The sequence below is a fragment of the Cibotium barometz genome, chromosome 30 (assembly GCF_041138505.1).
Source record: "Cibotium barometz isolate CiBa-2024 chromosome 30, ASM4113850v1, whole genome shotgun sequence".
NCBI classification, from domain to species: Eukaryota; Viridiplantae; Streptophyta; class Polypodiopsida; order Cyatheales; family Cibotiaceae; genus Cibotium; species Cibotium barometz.
In genome coordinates, this window is record NC_141075.1 from 13,040,956 (window position 1) to 13,067,946 (window position 26,991).

At 45.7% G+C, this 26,991-nt stretch overlaps 1 protein-coding gene across 1 annotated transcript in view; it reads left to right on the forward strand.

Annotated features, from left to right (window-relative positions):
• The first annotated feature begins 651 nt into the window (after window positions 1–651).
• The window catches only part of LOC147621176 (dihydrolipoyl dehydrogenase, mitochondrial-like), a 44,269-nt gene continuing 17,929 nt past the window's right edge, over window positions 652–26,991 (forward strand). The window contains exon 1 of the mRNA XM_086823901.1: window positions 652–1,053. Coding sequence (XP_086680027.1) covers window positions 769–1,053 — 285 coding nt within the window. The 5' untranslated portion in view covers window positions 652–768. The remainder of the gene's footprint in view (window positions 1,054–26,991) is intronic.

The window sequence follows — 26,991 nt, forward strand, 5'->3', positions numbered from 1 at the left end:
CCTTTATAGAAGACCAAATACCTTAAAAAAATGGAGGGCAATCGGGCACTCTTATGAAAAAGGTGACTTTGTGGTGATTGGTTCTTCTCAGCGTGTCCATCCATGTCCATCCACATTTTCCCAAAAATTTCCTTTTGATGGGCTGTAAGGGGTAGTGTCAGAATTTTTTTTCGAACCAGTGAAAAAAAGGACAACCTTGAAACCCAATCGATTTTTGGTAAAAAAATTCATAGATTAATTGGTTTTATAACTAAAACCTCAAGATTTTGATTCTTTAAATTCAAGGCTAAGCAAAATTACAACCAGTTTTTCTCAATTTGAACTGTGAAAATTACACTAAAGGATGATTTTTTTTAACACTATTAACGGGCTTTACACAATGCCCCCTTCCAGCAACTTTGACCTTTTGGGGGGAGATCTCCCTCACCCAAGTTTGTTCCTCCATCTCCATGCCCCCACGTTGTTATGAGAAAATTTAGGTTTTTCTAAGACGTTAGCCCATATGGGCAAAGAAAAGTGTACATTTTTAAGTGCTTAAAGACTTTGAGTCTTCTGATTTCAAATAAAAAAGCTGGGGGCCTTACTATATTAAGTACTAAATTCTTTAAAAGCTAAACGGTTATAGAGAGCGTCCAAAACGTGCTTCTGGAACGCAAATTCTAATGGATTATGGAGCTTGTTGGCCTTGTTGACCGTTCGATGTCCATGTCCATTTTTCTCCACCCAAACCTTCTCTTTTGTGAGGACGAATTGTAGTTCTGCACGGCTATGGCAATGGCCTGTCGCTCGAAAACCTACTTGCTCATCCGCCATACGCTGAGAGGTCCATCCTCAGCGGCGGCCTCCCCTCAACTCCCTTCGTGCGTCAACACCATCCGAACCTACGCCGGCTCTGCGCAGGAAGAGCAGAGCGATGTGGTCGTCATTGGTGGAGGTCCCGGTGGCTATGTCGCTGCCATCAAAGCTGCTCAGTTAGGGTTTAAGACTGCTTGTGTCGAGAAACGAGGAGCCCTCGGCGGAACCTGCCTTAATGTCGGATGCATCCCATCCAAGGTGCCTTCTGCTCCCCTTCTCCTTCTCCTCTGGCTTCTTCATGCCTCTCCTTTCTCAGATCTTTGTTACATGGAAAATTGCCTGTTGTTTCGTGACTGTTTTTTCTGTCGATTAGGAATTTGCGATCCACATATTATGTTTTCTGTTCGCAGCAGTGAAGGAATCTGCTGATTCTTGGCGGTGTGACGAGGAAATGTGCCTTAGTTTCATGACTATGAAAAAAATTGCATCTGTTGATAAGGTTTTGCGATGAGCAGTTTAGATCTTCTGGTCAGAGAAGCTTACGCACTGTTTGTTTGCGCCTGTAGTGCGATGATAACTTGAATTATTGTAACGGTCAGTTAGGGTTTCTCAGCGATGCGGAAGGATTATGTTGCGCTGTAAAGCTTCTGTGAAGCTTGATGAAAGAGGAAGAACACTGGTAGCAGGGGGAAAATAGTGTATGAAGCTTTCGGATTGACAAGAGATCTGGCTGAGCGCTTGAGTTTGAGGGGGGTTTGAGCTACCTTGTGAAAAGAATTTATGTAAAGTGCATGCAGAAGCGTGACTTGATTAATGCTAATTAAAATGTTAAATAAGCTCCGAATCAATACTAGTCACATGACTTAATTATTTGACTGAAAATACACTAGACTCTAGAGACTGTCCCAATTCTTGTGCACGACTAAGATTTGCAAATTGGGTTTGCCTTTTTGTTGATTTAGTTCTTGCCTCTGTTGCCCCTTGCTTAGACTGAGCATAGCTTACACTGGATGTCTGAATAATAACCATGAACCATTGCTGGCCATCACCATGAAGCCATTAATTGTGTTCACACTGTGCCCTCCAAATGTCCCATTTATGGATGCACGTTGTGGGCACTTTTGGGTGACTATTGGGCTGTCGACCGTGATGCTCATACATGACATCCCCTCCTCCTTATCTTGATGCACAAGGGAACATGATTCACCTTTGCTCCACTTCCAATTGTAGTGTCATGTGCATCATCCATATGAGTGCCATGTGGACTCACATTTTACTTACAGCCCCCTTCTAGGCAAAGTGCATGGCAAAGTCCATTCAGCATCTTAGGGGCTCTCGCATGCGTATTGATCAGATTGATGCAGCTATTCCACATGAGTGGCTCTCTGGGACCTTTCATGGAGACTATCATATGAGTTGGTTGGTAGTCTTTTCGAGGATAGGCATACCTCTACAGGTCATTGCTCTCCCGGGCCAGGAGGCTATAGATTGCATTGTTTATTCTATCATGCTTGGAGGGAGATTGAGGAGATGTAGCATGGAGGGGATCATCCCAGATACTAGGCTTAGTCCAGTGATGGTCATTCGGGGAAGCATTGGTTCATTGACCGTTCTCCTCAGATAGGGACTCATGGCTCTTGGTGTTTGTGGCTACATGGTGGCAGTCCTATCAGATATCTTCAGTGGGACCCAAGAGAGTGAGAGTGGATTGATGCCTTCGATCCATTGAAAAGCCTTTCCTTTTTCAGTTTCATGGTTCGGAATGCCAGGCTTCTCCTCACTCGACAGATGCATAGGATCCCTACTCTCAGGCCTCATTGGGAGAGTTATGATATCTCCCCAGCGATACAGCGCAGATATTGGCATAGGCTTCAGCATTTATACAGGAGTCGGATCTCTCATTTCTTTTGGTTATCTTTACATGGTGGTCTTTCCACCAATCAGTGGAGATCGGTTTTCGATGTAGCACCTACCTGCTCGAGATGTGCGGCAAATTTTGAGACTGTACAACATTGTTTATGGGGATGCAGCACTGCATAGCAGATTTGGGGTTCTATAGCCCTACTTATGGGTAAATTGAGTGGCCGTGTCATGCATGTGACTTGGGGGGCAGTTGCTTGGCTCTCCTAGTCCGGTCTGCAACTTTTTACGAGGGCAGTGGTACAGACTCTGCTATTTTCATTCGTAGAGGTATTGCCCAGCATGGTTTGTTGCAAGATGTCCCTCATTCTTATTATACATCCCCTAGACAAAGGATTGACACCAGTTGGGAGATTGTTGCTAGTATTACAGCATGGCAGATCTGGAGAGCTAGATGCATGGAGGCTATTGAGGGTGTCCAGATCTTTGGGTCTTAGTGCATTAGTACTATATGGGGTGATATCATCCATACTCTCATGGCTACTTGGGCTCGTATTCAGGGGTCCTCTTGTTCCGCACAGGCAAAGCGCGTTATATTTATGCGGGAGTGGGGCCATGACATTTTCTTTCCCTCTAGTCCCATAGGTCTCTCATGGCATCATGATGCTCCTCAGTGGTTAAAATCACCTTACATATTGGGGTGATTCTATTCTATTCCGGCTTATAGCCGTGATTGTTGTATGCCTTTTTCATACTTAATAGAAGTCTCTTTCTTGAAAAAAGTGCATGGCAATTTGCAAAGTATGGCTTGATTGGGGTTGTTTTGGCAGCCCAATAGGTGCCCGGAGGTGTCTAGGACATGCACCAATAGTTGGTTCACAATATGAACACAAGAAATGACCTTTTTGGACGCTTTTTTTTGGGGTCATGAAAGAGATGGGCGGCCAGCATCATGACACCTTTATAAAGGGTAGATTTAGGCATCTCATATCATTAGCCTTCGCGCACATACAAGGAGAATACAATTGTGTGTTTTAGTCTTCAGCCCTTAACGCAAGCAACATCTGGAGATCATCACAAAGATGAGTAGATTGGTATGCATAACGAGAATCTCATCCAAGATCCAATTTCATCATTGTAAATACTCATGTTTTGCAATATATAGTAGTTTAGGTCTATCCCTTCTTGTCTTTTGTGCATTTGCAAGATAGCATTAATCTCTCGTGTGCATAGCATTAATCTATGATTTAGTCTTTCCATTGTGTCACCCATGTGATATTGTGTCATGTGCAAGACATGCACTGGCTGATCTCAAAGCTAGTCCTGAAGAGGCAACAAGATAAAGACTGATTAGAACCATAGATTTGGAGCATTGTTTGCTGTTTTGGTAAGGCAGTTTGACTAGTGGTGGACATGGATGCTGTCGGCCAGTACACAGAAGAGTAGGTCATGTCGGCTGCAGCATATGAATTATTGTGTCCAGGAGTGGCCGACCAGCAGTCGGCCAGTTCACTTGGTCACCACAAGGCTTATAAATAGCAAAGTTGCTCATCGTTTTATTCATTCAGTCCTGGTTTGGGGCTGGGTCCTAGAACTAGGATTTGTTTAGGTAATTTACTACCTTTTCAAGGCAGCCTATGGCTGTGGGATTTGTACCTCCTTTTTGTACAATATGATATACTGATTCTCAGGTTCCTCATCTATCTTCTCTCTCTTCTGCTTGCGTTTTTTGCATCAGCATGTTCCAGATAGTGTTTAGGGCTGAAAGAAGACTCCCAGAGCTTCCGCATGTAACACATTGGTATTATAGCATAGAGTCATCTAGGTAGATTGAATTAGGGTTCATGTTTTAGGGTTGCAACCAAAATTAGGGTTTACTTGTTTTGTATCAGAATAACCCTTGCAACAGTGTTTTCTGCCCTAGCTTCAGTGTGCAGCCATCAGATTCTCGAGGAGGTGGATCTGTTACCGGAGGTACTGTTGAGTACAGCCAATTGTGCACAGTAGGTACGGCCAGGTTCAGCACAGCATAGTGAGTATTGTTGGGTTCAACAGAGGGCGCAGAGGCAAGTACAACAATGCTCTGTGGGTGGTACGGCTGTAGGAATAGGTACAGCAGGTACTGGCATGTATTGAAGGGCAGTTGGGTACAACACACCAGCCAGTACAGGTTCAGTTCAGCTGGTATGGCAGCAGGTACAGAAGTGTACAGTGAGCTTGTACGGTCAAGGGTACAAGTGTGTACAGCCAGAGATGCAATTGGGTACAGTACAGCATATGGAGCAGTTGGCAGCGTTCTTCTGAACTTTTTGTGTGAGTCGACATATATGGGGAGAATACCAGTCAGAGAGAGATGCACTGATTTGATACCTGAGGAGGAAGAAAGAGAGTCGTGTGAGGTGGTGGAAGGGGTATGGTGGGCACCTCCTTTTAGTGCCCACACACTAATGTGGGTTTACATGACCAAAAGGGTATCCAAAGGTTGGGCTGCCCATACATACATGGGTATTGGCCAGTGGCCGGAACCTAACGTAAATGAGTGGGAACAGATAAGGTTATAAAACCTTTGTAATAATAAACAAAGGTTTAGATTAATACTTACCACTTGTTCACATGCCACAAACCATGTCAGAATACAGGGCATTCGCATGGTTCACGAGTGGGCGTCCTTGCTTGTGAACTGGACATGTCATTGTAGGGAGTTGCACAAAAACAAGTCACACTAAATCAGTTTCAAGCAAGCAAAGATGCGTGCACGTGCATTATTCAATGGATACATCTGGCGTTCTTAGAACGTGTAGATAGCAGGTCTTCTCAAGCATGGAACTGGCTCAATGGGAAGCCTAAAACTGAGATCCCTTATAGTGGATTCCATGTCCAGGCCACACCATGGGTGACACGAGGCCTGGCCTGAGTACGGGCGGCATGAACCTCCCTGGCCTCTTGTACCTTGGCATGAAATAGGGGAGAGCCACTTGGGTGGCCAAATGGTGACAATACATGAATATTAGGGTACTAAGGACATGTACGGACATCGTGCAAATTGTACGGGCGTTGCACAAGTCATACATTGACACTTACATGTGTTGACTATATAGACAACAATATAGCTGGTATGATCAAATGTAAAAACATTGTTTGGTGGTTGTAGAAGTGAAATAGGTTAAAAACAGGTTAAAAATAGCCTAAAACATCAAATAAGTGTAAGAAAACAATAGCGGAAGCATAATCTTCACAACAGAAAGTAGAGAGTAGACATCTATGTCATGGGTAGTGGTGTGTGAACACTCTTGGACCAGCCAAGGCACTTTTTCCCTCACTAGGAGGTTTTCCCCCCCCGTGCATAGGAGCGTGCAAAGGAACTGTTACAACCCTACGGATCTCCTAAACACGAGACACAAGTGATAAGTACAAACCCCCTAAGAGGGGTGCAAGCTAGCTCACTCCCAACCGTAGGTTCTATGCTTCGAATGACCCCCGAGCCAAGGGCTAAGGCTTGACTCCCACTCGTATTAGCTTCTTCATCCTAATCCTTGGGCTCCCCTAACCCTACGAGATTAGGTCACTAATCATGAGGATTAGTACTAGGTACGTTACAAGAACACCCTCTTATTTCACTTATGGACCATGGTGTGACCTATCTTTGTATTTTTTTGGTACTCACTCCAAGAAAATATAATCAAGGTGTGCCATCTCCCCCTCATGACTGCTTCATTGTGTGTGTATGTACTATGTACTGTTGTTGCTAAACCCTAATACAGGTCTGACATTTGGTATCAGAGTAGGTCACTCTTGGAGCTAGCCGTTCTTGTTGTGTGCCATTGCCTTCCCACTCTCTACCGCTTGGGCTTCTGTATGAGCCACCCATGGCACTCCTTGCTGGTGTGCTGATACTTTTGTACGAGCTTCTCGTTGCACCTCTTGTTAGTTTCCAAACCATCTCTTGCACCACCGCTCCGCTCAGCCGATGTTGACAGCACTTGTGCACCCCTTGCCACCTCCGCCTCTTTCTGCCAACTCAACAGGCGTGGCGCTAACACGTGGAGAACCACCAACGCCCAGCTAGTGGGCGACGCTTGCTTCTTGGTCGGTGGTGCTCAACCGACTTGGTGGCTTATGTGGACATGGCAATTCTCATAGGTCTTTGGCTCCGACGTGTCCACATGGCCCCCCTTGTTGTTCAATTTGTCCTTGCTCCAGTTTGTCCTCTCTCGAATAGCTCGCCAGCCACACGGTCCTTGTCATTCACACCCATTGCTTGAGAAGCTCGCCGTCGAGCTCGCTCGCACCGTCCAGTTCGGCCGGTTTATAAGAAGAAAACGTGAAGGCATCAGAACTAGGGGATTCTGAAATCCCAGCTCCAAGGGCACCAATCAGCTCTGCACTTATCCTCAACCCTTCAGCCGACACCTTCGGACACATATACACAGCAAATCCCAGCGGACTCCTCTAGTTGTTCTCCCAAGTCAGCACTAACCTCCAACACCTCTGATCTTCCACCTATATAGCACAACTGACCTCCTCTGACATCCAACTGACCTGAATCCTCCCCTATTGACACACAGTTGATTGTAAACTGAATCAGATGGCTGATGCTGACTTCGGTCCGAAATGAGTCCTCTAGGCTCTTCTATAATCCTCCAACATCAGCTTACCTAAAATCCGCAACCCCAGAGGCTTACCTAACACTTTGCTGATCCTCTGTTGACCTTTTGCTGACACCTACGTGACTGAATCCGATTGAAAACTAACTTAGTTGTTGGAATCAGACTTAGTTTTCAATCGGAATCCGATTGAAAACTCACTTAGTTGTCGGAATCAGACCCAGCTAATCCAGTCGGCTCAATTGAATCAAAAACTTTCTCCCACGTGGCTGCTGTAACGGGAGGCGGACGCGTGTATTGGAATCGTATAAATGTGAACAAGATTCTGAGCACTTAACACTTGAGCATTACAACCACAAAGCTGAAAATGACAGTACACCACATAAAGGGGCCGATGATAGGCTGACCCCCCCCCCTTTACCAAAAGAGTCTGCAAGTACAAGTTTACGGGTGCCTGGGGATTCACCACCAGCCTGCACCTGATTCTTCCAAATACATCATGAATGAATACATTTCAAACAAGAGAATCTGTAGGTACATCCGCCCTACACACAGGTACATCCGCCCTGCACAAGCCTCTTCACAGGTACATCCGCCCTGCACAAGAGTTTCACAATCCTCACAGGTACTCCGCCCTGCACAAGATGTAAATGGATCTTTAGGCCCTGTTTCCACGCGAGAAACTGATCCAGAAACCTGTGTTCTCCGCGAGCAAGTGTTCCCAATGCTTGCCCTAAACACCTGTTACACCAGGAATCCTTGAGACACATCCATGCTCACATATTCCATTGCTGTCCGGCCTGTTTTATGCAATAACCAGTCCAAAACAGCAACTTTCCATCGCGAGAAATCCACCTGTAAAGGGTCCTACAGCCCTGTGGAGGTCCCTAGAGCTGTCCTGTACTGTCCAAGTTGACTTTGGACACCTGTAACCAGCCCAAAACTCGCAATAACCAGAAATTACAGGTCTGAAATTTACCAACCAGCCCTTTAGAAGAGTGTGGGGATCGATATCCAAGCTTGTGTGAGTCCGGGAAGCAAGCAACCAGCCCTGTAGCAACTCCCAAAGCTTCAACCAGCTCTCCTATGTGTTGAGTTATGAATAAAACAGCCCAAATGGCCTCTTGAAGGAGGCGCCTTTCTCCAGTGCCACCTAAGGGGCTTGGTGGGTACACATTCAGGCTGACAAGTGTCCCCATAAGGTGTCCAGGTAGGTGTCCAGCCCATAGTGCTCCATTTGTCCTGTTTGTATAAGTTTAGGTCCAACCAAATGGGAAATGGCCATAAGCTGTCCGGACTTCATTAATTTTGGTCCAACCAAATGCGAACGCATTATAAGTTGTCCGGCCACTTATTAATGAGTGTGGACCTGCAAACCAATAAACTTTAGTAGTAAATGAAATAAGCTGTAAATTGAGTGTGGACGCACTTACCACCTGCAAAACCCATAAGCCCACAGTTTTAGGCCCAAACAGGAGTGCACACACGTGTCCACAAGGTGCCCGGGCGTCCCCGGTCCCTTGGACTTCACAAGCCAAAATAACAAGCATTGTCCAGGTAGCAAGACAATGTCACACAAGGTAAAATAAAGTTATGGCATGCATCATTTATGCATTGTGCACATGTAAACTTGGAGAACCACCTATCATCATTCTTGTACTTGAAAATATTCCGCCTGCCATCATAACACACCATGTGTGCATGGCCGGAATCCACACGGGCACCGCCCGAAAGTCCACAAATGTCCTGCCATGTCCTTGGACTCATATGCATCCACTCATATGATCCATACGCATGCCCAGGTATAATACATACATGCATCCGCATGTTTCTAGGCCTGACACGCATCCGCATGTCCCTAGAATATAGGGATTTGTGACATCCCCCGGGCTTCTAATCAGTTGACCGCAACTGAAAAGCCTCCATATAGGCCTTCAAAAGATCTGTGTAATCCTCGAAGTAGGCCTCATCCATCCATTTCGCATCCAAAGCTGAATAATTCTTGAACTTCACAAGGTACCTACGAACAAGTTTGCATCCCGCAAGCTTTCGTTCCTTGTGAAAAACAATCTGTTCAGGTTGAAGAATCTCTTCCAGCTCATCCACCTCGGGTGGGTCTTCCAAAACCGGCTCAAACGGTGTCGGTCCCACATAAGGCCTCAATAGGCTCACATGAAAAGCATTATGCATGTTCCAATGATCTGGGAGTACAAGCTGAAATGCAACATCATTGATCTTCTCCAAGATCTGAAAAGGTCCATAGTACGTGTTGGAAAGTTTAGGGTACTTTCCCTCTTTTCCTGGCCTCTTCCGAAGGCGTGCCTTTTCAAATTTCAGCAAGACTCAATCACCTTGTTTGAATTGTACATCCCTTCTATGCTTATCAGCTGCCTTTTTAATCTTGGTTTGAGACCTCTCTATGGCTGTCCGTACCTGTGCAAATGCAGTATCCAAGTCTCTGACATACTCATCTGCTGCAAAAATTTCATCCTTTGTACGAAGGATGGGTGGTAGTACCACCTTGCCATAGATAATCTCAAAGGGCGCCTTGCCCGTAGAAGTATGTACCGTATTGTTGTAGGCAAACTCCACAAGTGGTAAATACTTCTCCCAATCCGATTTGCGGTCGGATACATAAGATTTCAGCAAGTCGAGGACGGCTGAATTTGCTATTTCACTTTGCCCATCTGCCTGTGGATGGTAAGCTGATGAGAAGTTCAGCTTTGTACCCATATTGTCAAACAATGCGCGCCAAAATAAGCTTGTGGTTCTAGGATCTCTATCCCCCACAATAGATTTAGGCATGCCATGGTGTTTGAATATCTGTGCCAAAAACATCCTAGCCATATGATCTGGCTTTATTGTCTTGCGCACGGGAATGAAATGTGCCTGCTTGCTAAACCTGTCAATAATGGTCCAAATAGCATCATTTTCCTGTGGCGTCCTTGGCAAATCCATAATGAAATCCATAGCAATGCTTTCCCATGGTTCATTTGGTATAGGCAAAGGTTGAAGCAATCCAGGTGCTTTATGTCTGTCAAATTTGACCTTTTGACATACCATACATTCACGTACATATGCTTCAATATCCTTGCGAATATGTGGCCAAAAGAAATACCTCTCCAAAGCTTGTGCTGTGGCCAAAATGCCTCTATGACCTGCATATGGAGGAGCATGGCACTCATCCATAACCTTATGGCGAAGGTTCTTTACCACACACATACGATTTTGCATCATGAGATATCCATCTCTTATGACATAAGATGGGACAGCAATACCCTCTTGCAAATCAGCCCATACATGTGCAAAATCCTCATCTAGATGATAAGTATTACGCATATCCGATAAGTCCTCATGGTATGCAACTGTAATAGCATGAACCTGTGGTCGTCTAGATAAGGCATCCGCCACCACATTCTTTTTCCCTGGAGTGTGTAAAATCTGAAAATGAAACATTGAGAGGAAATTTGCCCATCTCATATGCTTCTCTGAGAGCTTACTTTGAGTCAAAAAGTATCTCAAACTTTGATGATCAGTTTTGACCATAAAATCAGCCCCTAAAAGATAGTGTTTCCAAATAGTAAGGGCATGAATTACAGCCAACAATTCCTTCTCATAAACCTGTAAGTGAAGCTCTGGATGTTGCAAGCGTCTGCTCTCATAGGCAATGGCATGTCCTTCTTGGTTCAAAAGAGCCCCTATGCAGTCCCCACATGCATCACATTCCACCACAAAAGGTTTGTGCAAATCCGGAATAATGAGTACCGGTCCCGAGATGATTGCACTCTTCAACTTTTGAAAGGCATCTCTCTCTTCTTGTGTCCATTTAAAGATTGCTTTCTTCTTCGTTAAGTCATGTAACGGAGCGGGAATAAAAGCAAAATGCTTGACGAACCTCCTGTAGTAAGCACATAAACCAAGGAAGCTCCTCACTTCATGGACTGATTTCAGCTCTGGCCATTCTTGCATGGTTTGTATCTTTGCGGGATCCATGCTCACACCATCCTTTGATACAATGTGACCAAGATAGTGAATTTCTGGGAGAAAGAATTCACTCTTTTTTGCATTTATGTAGAGCTGATTTTCCTTAAGCTCTTTAAACACAATAGCCAGGTGCTCACGATGTTGGGCTTCATTCTTTGAGAATACAATAATGTCATCAAAGAATATTCCTGTGAACTTTCTATGCTTTCTGAACACCCTGTCCATCATCCTGTTGAAGGTAGCAGGTGCATTTGTAAGACCAAAAGGCACCACCAAAAACTCATAAAGACCAAAAGCTGTCCTGAATGCAGTCTTGTGTACATCTTGAGGTGCCACTCTCACTTGATGATACCCACTCTTGAGGTCTATTCGGCTGAAACATGCCGAACCTTCAAGCTTGTCCAAGATGTCATCAATGCGCGGAATCGAAAACCGATTCTTGATGGTTATCTTATTGAGGGCACGGTAATCAACACACATCCTGTAAGTACCATCCTTCTTTTGAACAAGAAGTACCGGCGAGCAATATGGCGAGGAACTAGGCCGAATCAAACCCTTTTCCAAAAGTTCATTCACCTGTGCCATAATCTCTTCTTGTTGACTAGCACTCACCCTGTATGGTGGTCTATTAGGTGGAGAGCTACCGGGAATTAGATCTATGCAATGATCTTCTGGCTTCTCTGGTTGGCAACCTTGCAGGCAAAGCATTTGCAAAACAATCTTTGAAGTCATTCAAAAAGTTAAGCTTGTCTTGATCTAATGCACTAACATCAACACTAGAATGTTCAATGGTATCACGTACAAAAACCAAGGAAGAACAAGCTGATTTCTTTATTGCCTTATTAATTTGTACATGGCTTACAAGAGGTATGGTACTTCCAGTAGTACCAGCATCTATAGAGTGCTCACGGCCTCTATGTACAAAGCTGATTTTCTTCTCTTTGTAAGCCTTAACAGGCTCTAAACGGTGATGCCAGGGCATCCCCAACAAAACATCACAACCTGTAAGAGGAGCCACTAAAAAGCTCTCATAGTCGAGGTAGTCCTGTATATGTACACGGAGCTTACCAATGACCGGAGTTACATCAACCTGTTTGCCCTCAAAGGCGGCATCTGCATTCATTTGCATTCCCATGTCTTCCACATTAAGACCTATGGCGGCAGCCATCTGTACGGATATAAAGTTATCTGTGGAAGCATCATCAAAAAGAAACAAAGCGGGCTGATCCTTCAATTTGCCCCAAGCCTTGCATACGACTCTACTCTTGGGCTCATGCCCTGTATTACCCTGCACATCGGGTACAACATTCACAAGATGCTTTTCCACATTAGGCTCAGCATTCTTAGGATTCTGTGGGCATTTAGGATATATATGATCTTTACTGCCACACTTAAAGCATTTTCCAGCCTTCCTGTACTCTTCCAATTGCTGTTTTGAGAGTCCAAAATTGTGGCGTTTACCCCCCGGCTTCTTTTCGGAGTCATCCTTTGCATCTCGGCCATCTTTGGGAGCATTCTTAGGTGGCTGTCCACCCTTTTTCTGGTCATAACCAGCCCTGAATTTGCTCTTGTTTTGACCTGCAAATGGCTTATTTGTGGGTGCTTTCATGTGCAAGTTCTCCGCAATCATGGCTGAGTGTATAAGCTCTTGTATGGTCTTATTTGGGTACACTCCCAAGCTTTGTTGGATGATGTGATGGAGCCCCGATTCAAACTTTCTCTTCTTCTCGTCCTCTCCAATCTTCATGAAGGGAGTAACCTTGAGAAGGACTTTCCAAAAATTTGCTATGTATGAAGCAACGGATTCTCCCTCATCTTGGGACAGCCAATCCCACTCCTTGCGTACATCCTTTGCAAAGTTTGGTGGTAAGAATTGATCATAAAACTGAATTTTGAAAGAAGACCAAGTTGGGGCAGCACTTCCATCAAGTATTTTTGCAAGCCACCAATCACTTGCCGTATCCTTGAGATGCATTCCCACATGCCTGAGCATAGACTTTTCCGAAAAGTCTTCATTGCAAAAAGCTATCTCATCTAATGAAAGCAAGTGCTTTGGTAGAGTCCATCCGTCCCTGAAAGTTTTCAAACTTTACATCCTTGTCACCGGACTTGAACTCTCGAGGCTTCTTCCTTCTATATGCATCCCTATGTACATCCTGTTCATCTGCATGATGATGATGCCGCGATGAAGATTCACGATCCCTCTTCATTCTCTCTTGAGCCACACTCTCCAAATGAGTGGAAAGCTCAACACGAGAACGGACATGTCTTCTTGGAGCAAAGCGGGAATGAGTAGAGGATCCCTCATCCTTACTCTTCTCTTGACCTGCATCAAGCCTAGCACCAGGGACTCTTGTCCTTTCAGCATTTGGCACTTGCTGTGCTCTTTCTGCTTGTTGTGCATCATGTGCATCACCATGGGCAGCCATGAGGGGTGGCTTCTTGAAAGCCAAACTACCATCTGCTTCAGTGTATACATCACCCTTGACCATTAGGTATGCAAGTGCAAGCTCTCGGGGTTTCTCAACATCCATTTCCTTTGCAATTGCTTCAAAAGTGACTTCATGGACCGAAGCCTTTGCCTTCGCAGCCAACACCCTTTGTACATCCGGGTCATTTTTCAATGACCTAAGCTCTTCGGTTTCAGCCCTTTAGCGTCGCACTTGACGCCTCAAAGATTCCAAATCAGAATGCATAGTGTCATGAGTACCTGCATCTCCATAGACATCATTGCCTGCAGCATCTCTTGCATCCCTTGTACCATGAAATTCACGGTCGTGTGTGTTCTCCACACTGTCAGAAATGTGGCTGTCCATGACACTCAAATCAGGTCACCACTTATGATTCCAAGCCTCAGACCGTTTTCCAATGAGGGGAAAAACTGAGCTTTGATACCAATGTAACGGGAGGCGGACGCGTGTATTGGAATCGTATAAATGTGAACAAGATTCTGAGCACTTAACACTTGAGCATTACAACCACAAAGCTGAAAATGACAGTACACCACATAAAGGGGCCGATGATAGGCTGACCCCCCCCCCCCCCTTTACCAAAAGAGTCTGCAAGTACAAGTTTACGGGTGCCTGGGGATTCACCACCAGCCTGCACCTGATTCTTCCAAATACATCATGAATGAATACATTTCAAACAAGAGAATCTGTAGGTACATCCGCCCTACACACAGGTACATCCGCCCTGCACAAGCCTCTTCACAGGTACATCCGCCCTGCACAAGAGTTTCACAATCCTCACAGGTACTCCGCCCTGCACAAGATGTAAATGGATCTTTAGGCCCTGTTTCCACGCGAGAAACTGATCCAGAAACCTGTGTTCTCCGCGAGCAAGTGTTCCCAATGCTTGCCCTAAACACCTGTTACACCAGGAATCCTTGAGACACATCCATGCTCACATATTCCATTGCTGTCCGGCCTGTTTTATGCAATAACCAGTCCAAAACAGCAACTTTCCATCGCGAGAAATCCACCTGTAAAGGGTCCTACAGCCCTGTGGAGGTTCCTAGAGCTGTCCTGTACTGTCCAAGTTGACTTTGGACACCTGTAACCAGCCCAAAACTCGCAATAACCAGAAATTACAGGTCTGAAATTTACCAACCAGCCCTTTAGAAGAGTGTGGGGATCGATATCCAAGCTTGTGTGAGTCCGGGAAGCAAGCAACCAGCCCTGTAGCAACTCCCAAAGCTTCAACCAGCTCTCCTATGTGTTGAGTTATGAATAAAACAGCCCAAATGGCCTCTTGAAGGAGGCGCCTTTCTCCAGTGCCACCTAAGGGGCTTGGTGGGTACACATTCAGGCTAACAAGTGTCCCCATAAGGTGTCCAGGTAGGTGTCCAGCCCATAGTGCTCCATTTGTCCTGTTTGTATAAGTTTAGGTCCAACCAAATGGGAAATGGCCATAAGCTGTCCGGACTTCATTAATTTTGGTCCAACCAAATGCGAACGCATTATAAGTTGTCCGGCCACTTATTAATGAGTGTGGACCTGCAAACCAATAAACTTTAGTAGTAAATGAAATAAGCTGTAAATTGAGTGTGGACGCACTTACCACCTGCAAAACCCATAAGCCCACAGTTTTAGGCCCAAACAGGAGTGCACACACGTGTCGACAAGGTGCCCGGGCGTCCCTGGTCCCTCGGACTTCACAAGCCAAAATAACAAGCATTGTCCAGGCAGCAAGACAATGTCACACAAAGTAAAATAAAGTTATGGCATGCATCATTTATGCATTGTGCACATGTAAACTTGGAGAACCACCTATCATCATTCTTGTACTTGAAAATATTCCGCCTGCCATCATAACACACCATGTGTGCATGGCCGGAATCCACACGGGCACCGCCCGAAAGTCCACAAATGTCCTGCCATGTCCTTGGACTCATATGCATCCACTCATATGATCCATACACATGCCCAGGTATAATACATACATGCATCCGCATGTTTCTAGGCCTGACACGCATCCGCATGTCCCTAGAATATAGGGATTTGTGACAGCTGCCGACTCTCCCCGACTCTCAAAAAACTCTATCCTCGCAAGGATCGAGCACTATGAACTCTCAACCGATGGCAACTAATTCACAGTTGACTCCAATCTGACTGTACTAACCAAACCGACTTAGCTGGAGCAGTTTTCTTCTTGTTTGTGTCCGCTAACACCAGAACACTCAAACTTAGCCAAGATCCAACACTATGGACACTTGGTTGACTGCAGCTGACTCACAGTTGGGTCTCAACACCATTCAGACCACAAACCTGTCGGCTGGTGACAATTGACAACTGATAGCTGACTGCTGACAATCCTCTGACCCTCAGATCAGACTCACAAACATTTCCCTCAAACCCAGACAAGCCAAACCAAGCACTCTACACCTTCAGCCGATTTCATCTGATACTCAGTTGACACACAGCTGACTTTGTATCCTCTCATCTGATTTTGACTGAGTCAGCACCGACTTAGCACCAGCTCCTCAGACATCAGATTCACACATACAGATATTTCATCTCCACAAACTCTATCAAAACAACCCATTCACCACAACAAAAACTTCAAAACAAAAGACTTTGCAATCATTCATCGCTGACACAAACCAAACTCGTTGACTTCTTCATATAGACAAAACAATCAGTGTCTCAACAGCCCTGAGACATGGGCACAAACGTATCAGAAGAAAATACCACAAAGCTCAAGGATCTCCCAGAGATACGACCCCAGTGATAGAACTTCAAAGCTTCATCTTCAACAGCTATAGTTGAGGAGGTATTGAGTTGAGCCAAGTCTCTAACAGGGATGCTGCATAGAGAATCTAGGGGACACCTCCTAGCCGACTCTGTGGTCTCCAGCACTCCCTCTGCTCTGCCACAATCAATTTCTCTCACACTGTGCAATCTTCAAAAACTGTAGGATCTCTAGCCTGCAACCTTCAATCAAACAAAATTGTCTTGCAGAAGCCCACTCCACTGCAATCACTCTCTCTGGTGGTCTCTCTAGCCACACCCTCAAAAACCACACTTGGAGAGCTGTGGTCACACAAACCACTTCTCTCTCCATAAACTTCCCAATTCTCCCTCTTCAACCCCGTCGTCGCCTTGATTTCTTTTGGAACGTTACGTCGCCCGGCTTCCTCGTTCGTCCATGCTGTTTCTTTTTTCGTTTCGCGCACCTACGGCAATCCACTTGTCTACCACATTGCTTTTGCCACTTGGATCGACTACACATCATCTTATGTACATTTCATCCATCTATACATCATGTTTAGGATGGCTCAAGATTCTCCTCACAACGTGCTATGTGCCAAGGGTCTATGGGCTATGGTTACAAGTGAGGAGGTTTGTCCTCCTCACCAGTTTTGCAGCAGTGAGCTGCACCTACTCCTACAAGTGGCCAGAGCACAGCTACAATGTCATTCAGGCATCCACACCCCTATTGCGGATCAACGACGGTGGGATGCTCAAGATGCATTGACACATGCTGTCATTGCTCTATCAGTTGAATAGAAAGACTACTGTAGGCCTAGTGGGGCGTGCCGTGACACACTCAACCACGTATCCAAGAGATAGAGAAATATAGAGAGAGGAAGAGAGAGAAGGGGCTGGGGAACTTTGCAGAGTACACCACACTGAGTGGGGAAGAGGCCTTGCCTCCTTTCATGAATTTATTCTCCATAGATACATGCCAGTCAACATTGGTGTCACATACCACTAGTGCTTGCCCATAGGGGCCCTCGGCAAGACTATCCATGATCTGTGATGGACATGGCAAGAGTAGAAACTCTAGTCAAGGAAGAGACCCATCAGAAGTGCAATGTACAACTGACACACAATAATGGCATCACTTATATAGTGATCGTTGCTGCTAAAAATAACTAACTTGCTATGGACAGCCAGTAGCCTAGTTTTATGAATTTAGAACCTTAGCTCTCTGTATTTGTCTGCTATCTCCTAATCCCAGGGTTTCCTAACCTTGTTGGATTAGGTCCGGTAATCCAAGGATTAGCTCTAGGTATATAACACTGAACGACATCACAACAATAGAGTTTGACATGCCATACGATTCAGTGTATGGACAGTGGAAGAGCAATGCTTTTCTAATGTAGGATAAAAGCTAAACATGCTTTTCTTTTTATTAATAAAGCTTTCCCCCACATTACAATGATACAAAACTTCAAAAATAAAATAAAAGGGATGCCCACACATTAATAAAGTTGCACGGGCGACATTTTAGAATAAAGTGTCCGTCCATTTCGCTTACAAAGCCCATGGGATTTACAAGGTTTTAAATGGTTTACAACATTTACAATGGACTTTCCGAGTTCAAAGCCAACACGTAAACATGTCCACAGACAATTCACACGCCCTAGGTTGCATAGTTCCGGGCATCCTTGGCTCTTGAGGACTACACATTACAAACTAGGCAAACAACACATACCATACATGTTATGTACCTAACACATCCTCGGGATCAGGTCCTAATTTGGATAGGGTTGGGGTGTAACTATTTGGCCCTCCTAGCTCTATTTCACATGATGAAACCCATGCCCGGACACCAGACAAGTGGAAGAAGACATGGGGACAAGGTCCATAAGGATTGATTAAGAAAAAGCACCATTCTTGGTCAAACAGCAAGAAAAAGAAAAAGTCAAACAGGGTTGACTGTGAGCCAAGGGCACCATTGGAAAGAGGAGATTGAGCCGGACCAAAAAACTATAAGCGCTTTCTCAAAAAACAGCTCTAAGGCCAAAAAGCAAGGCCTTAAAGCCAGAAAAGCAAAGCACCAAAAGTTGAGTAATATTTTATTAATAAAAGTAAAAAGAGAAAAGCAAAGCGTAAAAAGGCAAAGCAAAAGCATGAAGGCTTTTTTGCAAAAAGCAGGGTCTCTTACAAGTATAAAAAGGATTGGACTTCTCTTGTAGTACCATGAACAAACAAGATCATTGAAGATTGAAGGAGATCGTAGAGTGTGTGTGGACATCCTTATGGTCATGAAGAGTTTCTTCTTTGCCATCAACACCTTCTCCAACTTGCTTTTCCGATGTACGGTCAGCCCTAGACTTATATGGGTATAAGCATGGGCGATATGGACACATGTATGGACATATACGGAGATGTACGGAACTGTACGGACAAAAATTTCAGAAACCATAAAAATTGCTTTTTGGATGTTTTTATCGCCCAAAAACCATCAAAACAGGTTTTATATTAGTTTTCTTGCAAGAAAGAGCTTTTCCATGGTTTTCCTCATGGAGAAGGCTATAGGAGTTGTGGAGATTACTCATGGGATGGGCGAGTGTTTCTTGGACTTGGACATATAGCTTGGACATGGAGAACTTGGGCATAGAGCTTGGACATGGAACATGAAGCTTGGACATAAACATGGAACTTGAACATATAGGTTGGTCATGAAGCTTGGATATGAACATGGAACTTGATTATGGAACTTGGACTTGGACTTGGATCTGGACTTGGACTTGGACCTGGACTTGGATCTGGATTTGGATTCATTGGACTTGGATCCATTGGATTTGGATATTGGATATGGTACTAGCCCAGTGAGAGATACTTGTGGGTCATTCTCGTGGTGTGCTCGACTTCAGAGATCTTGTGCGTCGACATCGACATCGACATCGACTTGGATATCCTACATCGGCATATTTGTTTGTTTTGTATTCATTGATTGTGTTGATCCTGGCCAGCGTGCCTGTGGATTGTTCCTGAATAAATTCCTGAAAGGGGGCGGGGCCTGTTTCCCGCTCAATGTGTATTGTGCAAGATCCGGATTTCCCATCCCCTTTTCTCTCCCCCCTCTCTCTCTTTATATTTTTATCTCTTGGACATGTGGTTGAGTCTGTCATTGCACGCCCCGTTGGGCTTACAGTGGTATCAGAGTAGGATTTCTCTTGAAGAAACTTTCTTGGGGTGACAGAGCTATGTTGAGAGAGCAGAGGGAAACCACAGGCCTCATGAAGGAAACAACTATCAGGGCGATCCAAGACTTCGGGTTAAGAACCAAGGTCGTTGATGCATTACTCATGAGACCGCAGCCATGTCTTGAGAAGAGTACCATGACTTTCAGCAGTTCAGACAATTTCTTAGAGACGAAGAATTCCTTGCGTTGAGAACCAAGAGGAAACGAGGCCAAAGAAGGGCTCAAATGTTTGAAGATTTCATGAAGGATCGAGCCACCAAAGCCGAAGGAGTTGAAGCTGCTAAAGCCTATCTTTGGGCCAAAGAAGTCACCATTGTAGGAGGATCTAGAACTACCCACTTTATTTATCATGGAGGAGACAAGGAAGCTACTCCTAGGCCTACTCTTTCAGATGTAGTTTCCTCAGGACAGGTAAGGGAAAGGAAGGCAAAGACGCCAGAGAGATCTGAAGATCATTAGATTGACATCATCCAAGGGTTTCTTAGAAATAGGCTTTCATGTAGGAAGTTCGACGAGTGGTTTGCAGTGGTGTTTAGCCTAGTGCATATTTCGACAAATAAGGCCATGGAATCTTTGTGCACCAAAGCTGAAACAGAATCCTTTTGAAGCATTGAGACTTTATGCTAGCAAAGGAGCAGTGTTGGATATTCTAGACCTTTTTTGTGGTTGACATGATGAGCTTGCATTGTCCCGGCTATGGGAAGGCCTGTGTGCTAAAAAATCCTCTTTGTTGCATTTGCCACCCATCTGAGTCCAAAAGGCCTCGTTTGCATGAAAGGCGAACTCAGCCCTCTTGTCCATGGCCAACTGCATTTGCTCTAACTGTGGTCAAGAGGTCTGTAATCCAAGTGGCATGAGGATGCTTTTCATGTTCCCTTTGAAGAGCAGCAATCCTACACCTAATAGCTCTCTCCTTGTCTAGAGTCTCCTGCTTCTTAGACAAGGCAATGCTATGATAATGATGGCTGGTCCTCTCAAGAGCTAGCGCAATATTATGACGAGGATCAGGACTATCACAAGATCTCCATATCTCTCTGATCTCTCAAGGGAAATGTCAGCATCTAGACAAAGAGAGTCAAGGATACAGATACGGGGAGAGGCCGAGCGAGCCCTAGGCTCCCTGAGGAGACACAAAACGACGGGGCAATGATCGGATTTGGTGGTGCCAGGCATAATAGCAATGGTGCCTCCTTTGTCCAAGGACCAATCATCCACATATTGCAATGAGTGACACTCCATTCTTTGCCCATAGTCGCTTTGTGTTCTGTGCAGCTTGCTCGACAAGGCGCTTCTCCTTGTCGAGCAATGTGGTGCGTAGAGACTCCGATGATGGGGGGGGGGGGGTGGGTTGGACCATACTCCCCAATCCTCTTCACCATAGCCTCAAAGTACTCGGATCTGATTACAAAAAGAAACAAGTGAACTTTCAAGAATGAAACTTAGAAAAATCATGTCAAGAGGGAAGAGTCAAGGCTTACCTAGCAGTATGGAAAGCAATATGGTCATGGAAGAAGAAATGAGCCACAGTTGTATCAACCTCTTCCTTCTTCTTAGGATCCCAACTTCCCTCAAGTGTACTCTGTCGCCGCGCGGGTGTGGGCATCGCAAAGGAACCTACACCATGTGGCCGTGGTGTAGATGTGGTAGATGCACCCCCTGACATTGAAACATATCCCTCAAGTGGTGTCACACAAATGCTGCAGGATCCACAGCCACACGTGCCGGTGTTGGAGCCCTCAAAGCCTCATGCCCGGCAATGCGCTCAAGAAGCTCCCTTCTCTTCTCTGATGTGATTCTCGTGCAAAATCGAACCTCGTGCCCGGACTCATGCATAAGGTGGGCTCTCACTTTGTCTGACCCACTCGTCCGCCTATAGGGGCAAAGCTTGCAAGACCACGAGCGTGAACCTCCTCCAGGGCGGTTGGCATTAACCTCTTCCCATCATGACCAACCATCGGTTCTTCTAGCACCACCACGACGTGCGGAGCTGAAGGTTGCTTGTGAAGAAGATGCCATGAGAGAGGGTGAAAGTTGAGAGAGAGAGAGAGAGAGAGAGAGAGAGAGAGAGAGAGAGAGAGAGAGAGAGAGAGAGTGGGAGAGGCTAGAGCCTAGAGAAAGCTTGCGGGTTGAGAGAGAGAGAGAGAGAGAGAGAGAGAGAGAGAGAGAGAGAGAGAGAGTGAGGGAGTGGGAGAGAGAGAGTGAGAGAGAGAGAGTGAGAGAGTGGCCCGTGGGAGGGAGTGGGAGAGAGAGTGAGGGAGTGGGGCCTGGGCCGTGGGCACTGGGGGGGAGAGAGAGAGAGAGAGAGAGAGAGAGAGGCTAGAGCGCTTGTTGCTTAAGCCTTAAGCTCTAGAGTGGGGCGGCTGGCCAAGAGTGAGAGAGTGGGAGAGAGAGAGAGGAGAGCACAAGCCTTATAGGCTCATGGCGGTGCAGCCTTGCAGGTCACGAGTGATGGCAGCCAGGCCAATGTGAGGAAAGCAACGGGCAGCCTGCCAGCCACCAACGGGAGAAAAGCAATGGGCAGAAGCGAAAAAAAACGGCGAAAAAAGAGAGAGAAATGGCGGGAAAAAAAGCAAAAAAACGACGCAAAAACAGCGAAAAAAAAGGTGCGCGCGGCCGTCCTGTTCCAGTCCCGTCCGCGACATGCGCAGCCCGTTCGGCCGTTCTCGAGACGGCGTCCCCTTGTGATGCATTTGTCTGAGGCGTCCCCTCCGTCCCCCGCCCGTGCCGAAATGATTCGCCGATTCGGGATGGCGTTTCCGCGTCCCGGCTCTCCGTCCCCTCCGTCCCCTGATACTATGTTTCAAAGATGTTTTGGAACAGATTGCACAATAGTAATTTGATGACTTTTTATGTCATCAAGAAGGGTTTTCTTATGATATAAACCCAGGTCATGTGTAACACAAGGAATTGAGGCCAAAGTAATGGAAGAGTGCCATGCTTCTCCATACATGGGGCATAGAGACACCTTGACTACCCTTCAAGCTTTGGAGAGCTATTTTTTTTTGGCTTGTATGAGAAAGACATTGAGCTTTATGATTCGAGAATGTTTGTTTTGTCAGAAGGTCAAGTTTGATCGACAAACACCAGCAAGATTATTGCACCCATTGAATGATCTATGGGAGAATATTGCTATGGATTTTATCTTTGGATTGCCAAAGTCGGGGAATGATGGTATATAGCCCTTTTAGGATACCTAGAAGATCAACCATTTTATCCCCGGAGGAACTTGTTTTGAAGAATCCACTAGGGGTGGAAGAGCCAGAATAGATTGTGTTTCATTCTGTGAGAAAAGGAGGAAAGATAGTGGTTGGAAAGTTCCTCTTGGAGTTCAAGAGTTATTCGCTGTTGGATGTGAAATGGATGCCAGAGGAATACTTCTAGGACTATCCAGATATACTTCAAGCTTATGAGCATTGAGGAAGTGGTTGGTCGAGATGTATTTGAAGTACAGATATGGACGTCTTGCGATTAAGATAGATTCAAGAGGGAGGGATCATACCTCTAGCCCTCTTCACTGTATATATATTGGACTGGAATTGATCATTATTCTGCTTATAATGGTTATTTGGACATGGTCTAGTTTGGGTGGCAACGATGCTAGAAAGCCCAAGGAGCAAGATTTGTATATGGACGGCAACGATACCCGAACGAGATTTGTATATAGGAGGCAACGATACCACATGACCCATTGGACGGCAACGATGCCAGATATATTGGACTTCACAGTGGGGCGGTCATTGCGACCAGATGGCCCAGATGACTGTATTGGATTTCGCAGTTGGGCGATAATTGTGACCTGATGACCCATATGACTGTATTGGATTTCATAGTCGGACGGTCAATGTGACCAGATGGCCCAGATGACTATTGATGAACTCTCGGGTGGTCCCAGTGACCATATGGCCTTGAGGAAAAGTCTGAGCGGTCCTACTGTATTGGATTTCATAGTCGGGCGGTCAATGTGACCAGATGGCCCAGATGACTATTGATGAACTCTCGGGCGGTCCCAGTGACCAGATGGCCTTGAGGAAAAGTCTAAGCGGTCCTACTGACCAGATGGCTCAGCACGGTTTCGATGAAACCAGACAACAGGGCAATCCATGAGCATGAGGATCATTACTTGTGCATTGCATACTGATGTATGTCTGAATTTCTTTGACTTTGTGTGTTGTTTTTGATATATGGACAATGCTTGGATTTATGGCATGTGATAGTCCATTGGGCTCCAGACTACCTGGGTATTCCAGTACCTGGAATATCGAGTAGACGCGAATGATGCATACTTGTTTGTTGACTAGCTTGTGTCTAGTTTTTGCAGGAGGTAAGTATGCACATGTGACATGCCATGAAGATGTACCATCACGAACAAGAACATTGGTCAAAGAAAAGGCATTGAGATGTTGCCAGATGAGCAGATGACACCACAGATATGGGGAAAGACCAGATGCACAAGCTCACCAGATGGGGCTAGTACCTTGAAACATATGGATGTAATTCATGTACCTTGAAACATATGGATTTACTAGGAACATATGAAGGACATATGGATGTACTTGGAAGATATGCACATGCTTGGAACATTTGCGGTCTGCAGTTGAGGACAACTGCGATGTAAGAGGGAGGGAATGTAACTATTTGGTCCTCCTAGCTCTATTTCACATGATGAAACCCATGCTTGGACACGAGACAGGTGGAAGAAGACATGGAGGCACGACCACCAACTTCAGCATCATGTCTACAGGAGAGAGTACTCATCAGCCGGAAGACGTCTCCCCCGAAGGAGACCTCGTTCTTCCGCCTACAGCAGACACCATAGCTCTTCTTAGAGCTTAGAACCAGCTGCTCATGGAGCGTCTCCAACTCTTGGAGGCAACAGCAGCACGTCCTTCTACACCTCCAGCAGCACCCGACTACATCTCCCTCTTCTTTCAGATGGAACAACAAAGGGGAGAGGACGAGGCCCGAAGGAAAAGAGAAAAAGAAGAAAGACGGGACTATGAGGAAGCCCAACGCAGGATCGACGAAGACCGGCGTCAGGTTGAACTCGCCGCTCGGGAACACCAACGTGAGCTTGATCGAGAACGTATGTTACTCGAACACCAACGGGAAAAGGAGGCCATACACTTGAGGTATCAGTAGCTCTCCTCAGTCTCCCCAGTCATAGGTGTCACCAGCCAGTAGCCCGCAGCAGCATCAACCACCATCATCCGCAGTCAACCAAATTTCAGTAAGTATGATGGTAAGTGTGATCATTCTTCCGTTAATCAATTTATTCATCAGTTTATAATGCTCATTTTCCATTAGCTAGGATTACAGACCCACAAGACAAAGTCCACTTAGCGGCTCCCCATCTCACTGGTGAGGCAGTCACTTGGTGGCAGCATTGGTCTAGTATTCATACAGACCAGGCCACAGGTATCACAGCCTTTGACTGGGACATCTTTGTCCATGACCTGAAGACCAGATTTCTCCCGCCCCAGTACATGACCTGTCTGAAAGACGAGTTCTATGGACTCAGACAGAACGGATCCCTAGTGCTTCAGTTTTCCAGTAAGGTTATTACTTTAGCACAGCAGTTAGGGTTATCTGAGCAGGCCAAGATGGAGCAATTCATTCGTGGATTGGACTCCAACATTCGGTTCACAGTTCGTAACTTTGAACCAAATACATATGACCGGGCTCTGACTCTCGCACAGAATGAAGAAATGAAGCTTAACGGGGGCAAGCCCAAGCAAGCATCTCAATCCAGTACCAAACCCCAGCAGCAGCAATCAGCTGCACAGACAGGGAAAGGTAACGCATCTTCTAAAGATGCTAAGAAGGACAGCAGTAATAGCTCCAGTTCAGGGGGTAAGAAGGATAAAGAACCTAAGAAAACCCCTGATGAAAAGGCTAAAGCAGGCATTACTGGAGGTTATCTTCCTCCAGAGGAGCAACGGAAGTACCAGTCAGAAAATAGATGATTTTTCTGTCATATTATAGGGCATGGTAAGAAGGATTGCCACAAATGGCAAGCGGCACAAGCTGCCAAAGCTCCTTCTGCCACAGTTGCCACAGCCTCCCCAGCTCCTCCAGCCCCGCCTACTACCTCAAATGCAGTTCAACTTTTACCTTCCATGCATCCTATGCCATCCGTGGTATTTGATGCTAAGCAGGAGGGTGAGAGCGATGCTGCTCAGAAGAGCCTCATCCGAGCTTATGGCTCTGCCCAGGGCCGACAGTTTGTAGTCCTTTTCGATATGGGCAGTTCTGAAGACGCCATCTCTCCCCAGTTGGCTAATAAATTGAACTGCACATTAGTCCCATATCATCTGGATGTGGACGGGTTTACACTTGGTCTTCGCACCCACATTTCCTAGAAGGCACAGCAATTTGCCTTTGAAGTTCAGAAGGCCTCATTTCAACGAGATTTCATCGTCTCACCTTTGTTGGGGTGTGACATGATCTTAGGAATTCAGTGGTTCCGTCAGTATGAGCCTATTCCCAATTGGGGGCAGGACACTTTTACAATTTGTAAAGGTTTTCCTGAGCCTGTCATGATTCGGGGGGATAGAAGCATTCTTGGCATCCCATTGATTTCACATCTCCAGGCCAGACGAGCTATCCGCAAGGGAGCAGAAGGAGCACTCCTTTATGTTCGTGCTCAAACAGCCCCTCCCTCATTAGTAGCGTCCATTACATCTTCAGTCCCTCAGTTAGCAGACCTCCTATTCAGACACCAGGACATTATGCTTAGGGACGATCTCCCGCCCAGTCTCCCACCCTCTTGCCTTGAGAACCATCACATTGATTTGGTCCCTGGATCAGATCCTCCTAGCAGGTTTCCCTATCGTCTTTCCAAGACTTTAGAGGGCGAGTTGGAAAAGCAGTTATCTGAGCTTCTCCGAGCCGGATTCATTCGGCCTTCTTCCTTCCCATTTGCTGCACCTATCCTATTTGTCCAAAAGAAGGACAAGTCTGCACGGTTTTGTGTAGACTACAGGGCATTAAACAAACTCACTATCAAGAATAAGTTTCCTATGCCCAGGATAGAGTACATTTTGGAGCGTTTAGACGAAGTTTTTCACTAAGATCGACCTCAAGAGTGGGTACCATTAGGTCCGCATTTTTGAAGCTGACATTCCAAAAACAGCTTTTAGGACAGAGCGTGGTCACTACGAGTTCGTAGTCATGCCTTTTGGGCTTACAAATGCACCCGCAACATTCAATAAGATGATGTCCAGGATTTTCGCAGTCCATATTGGGAAGTGTGTTTTCATATTCCTTGACGACATACTAGTCTTCTCAGCCACTGCGGAGCAGCATGGGA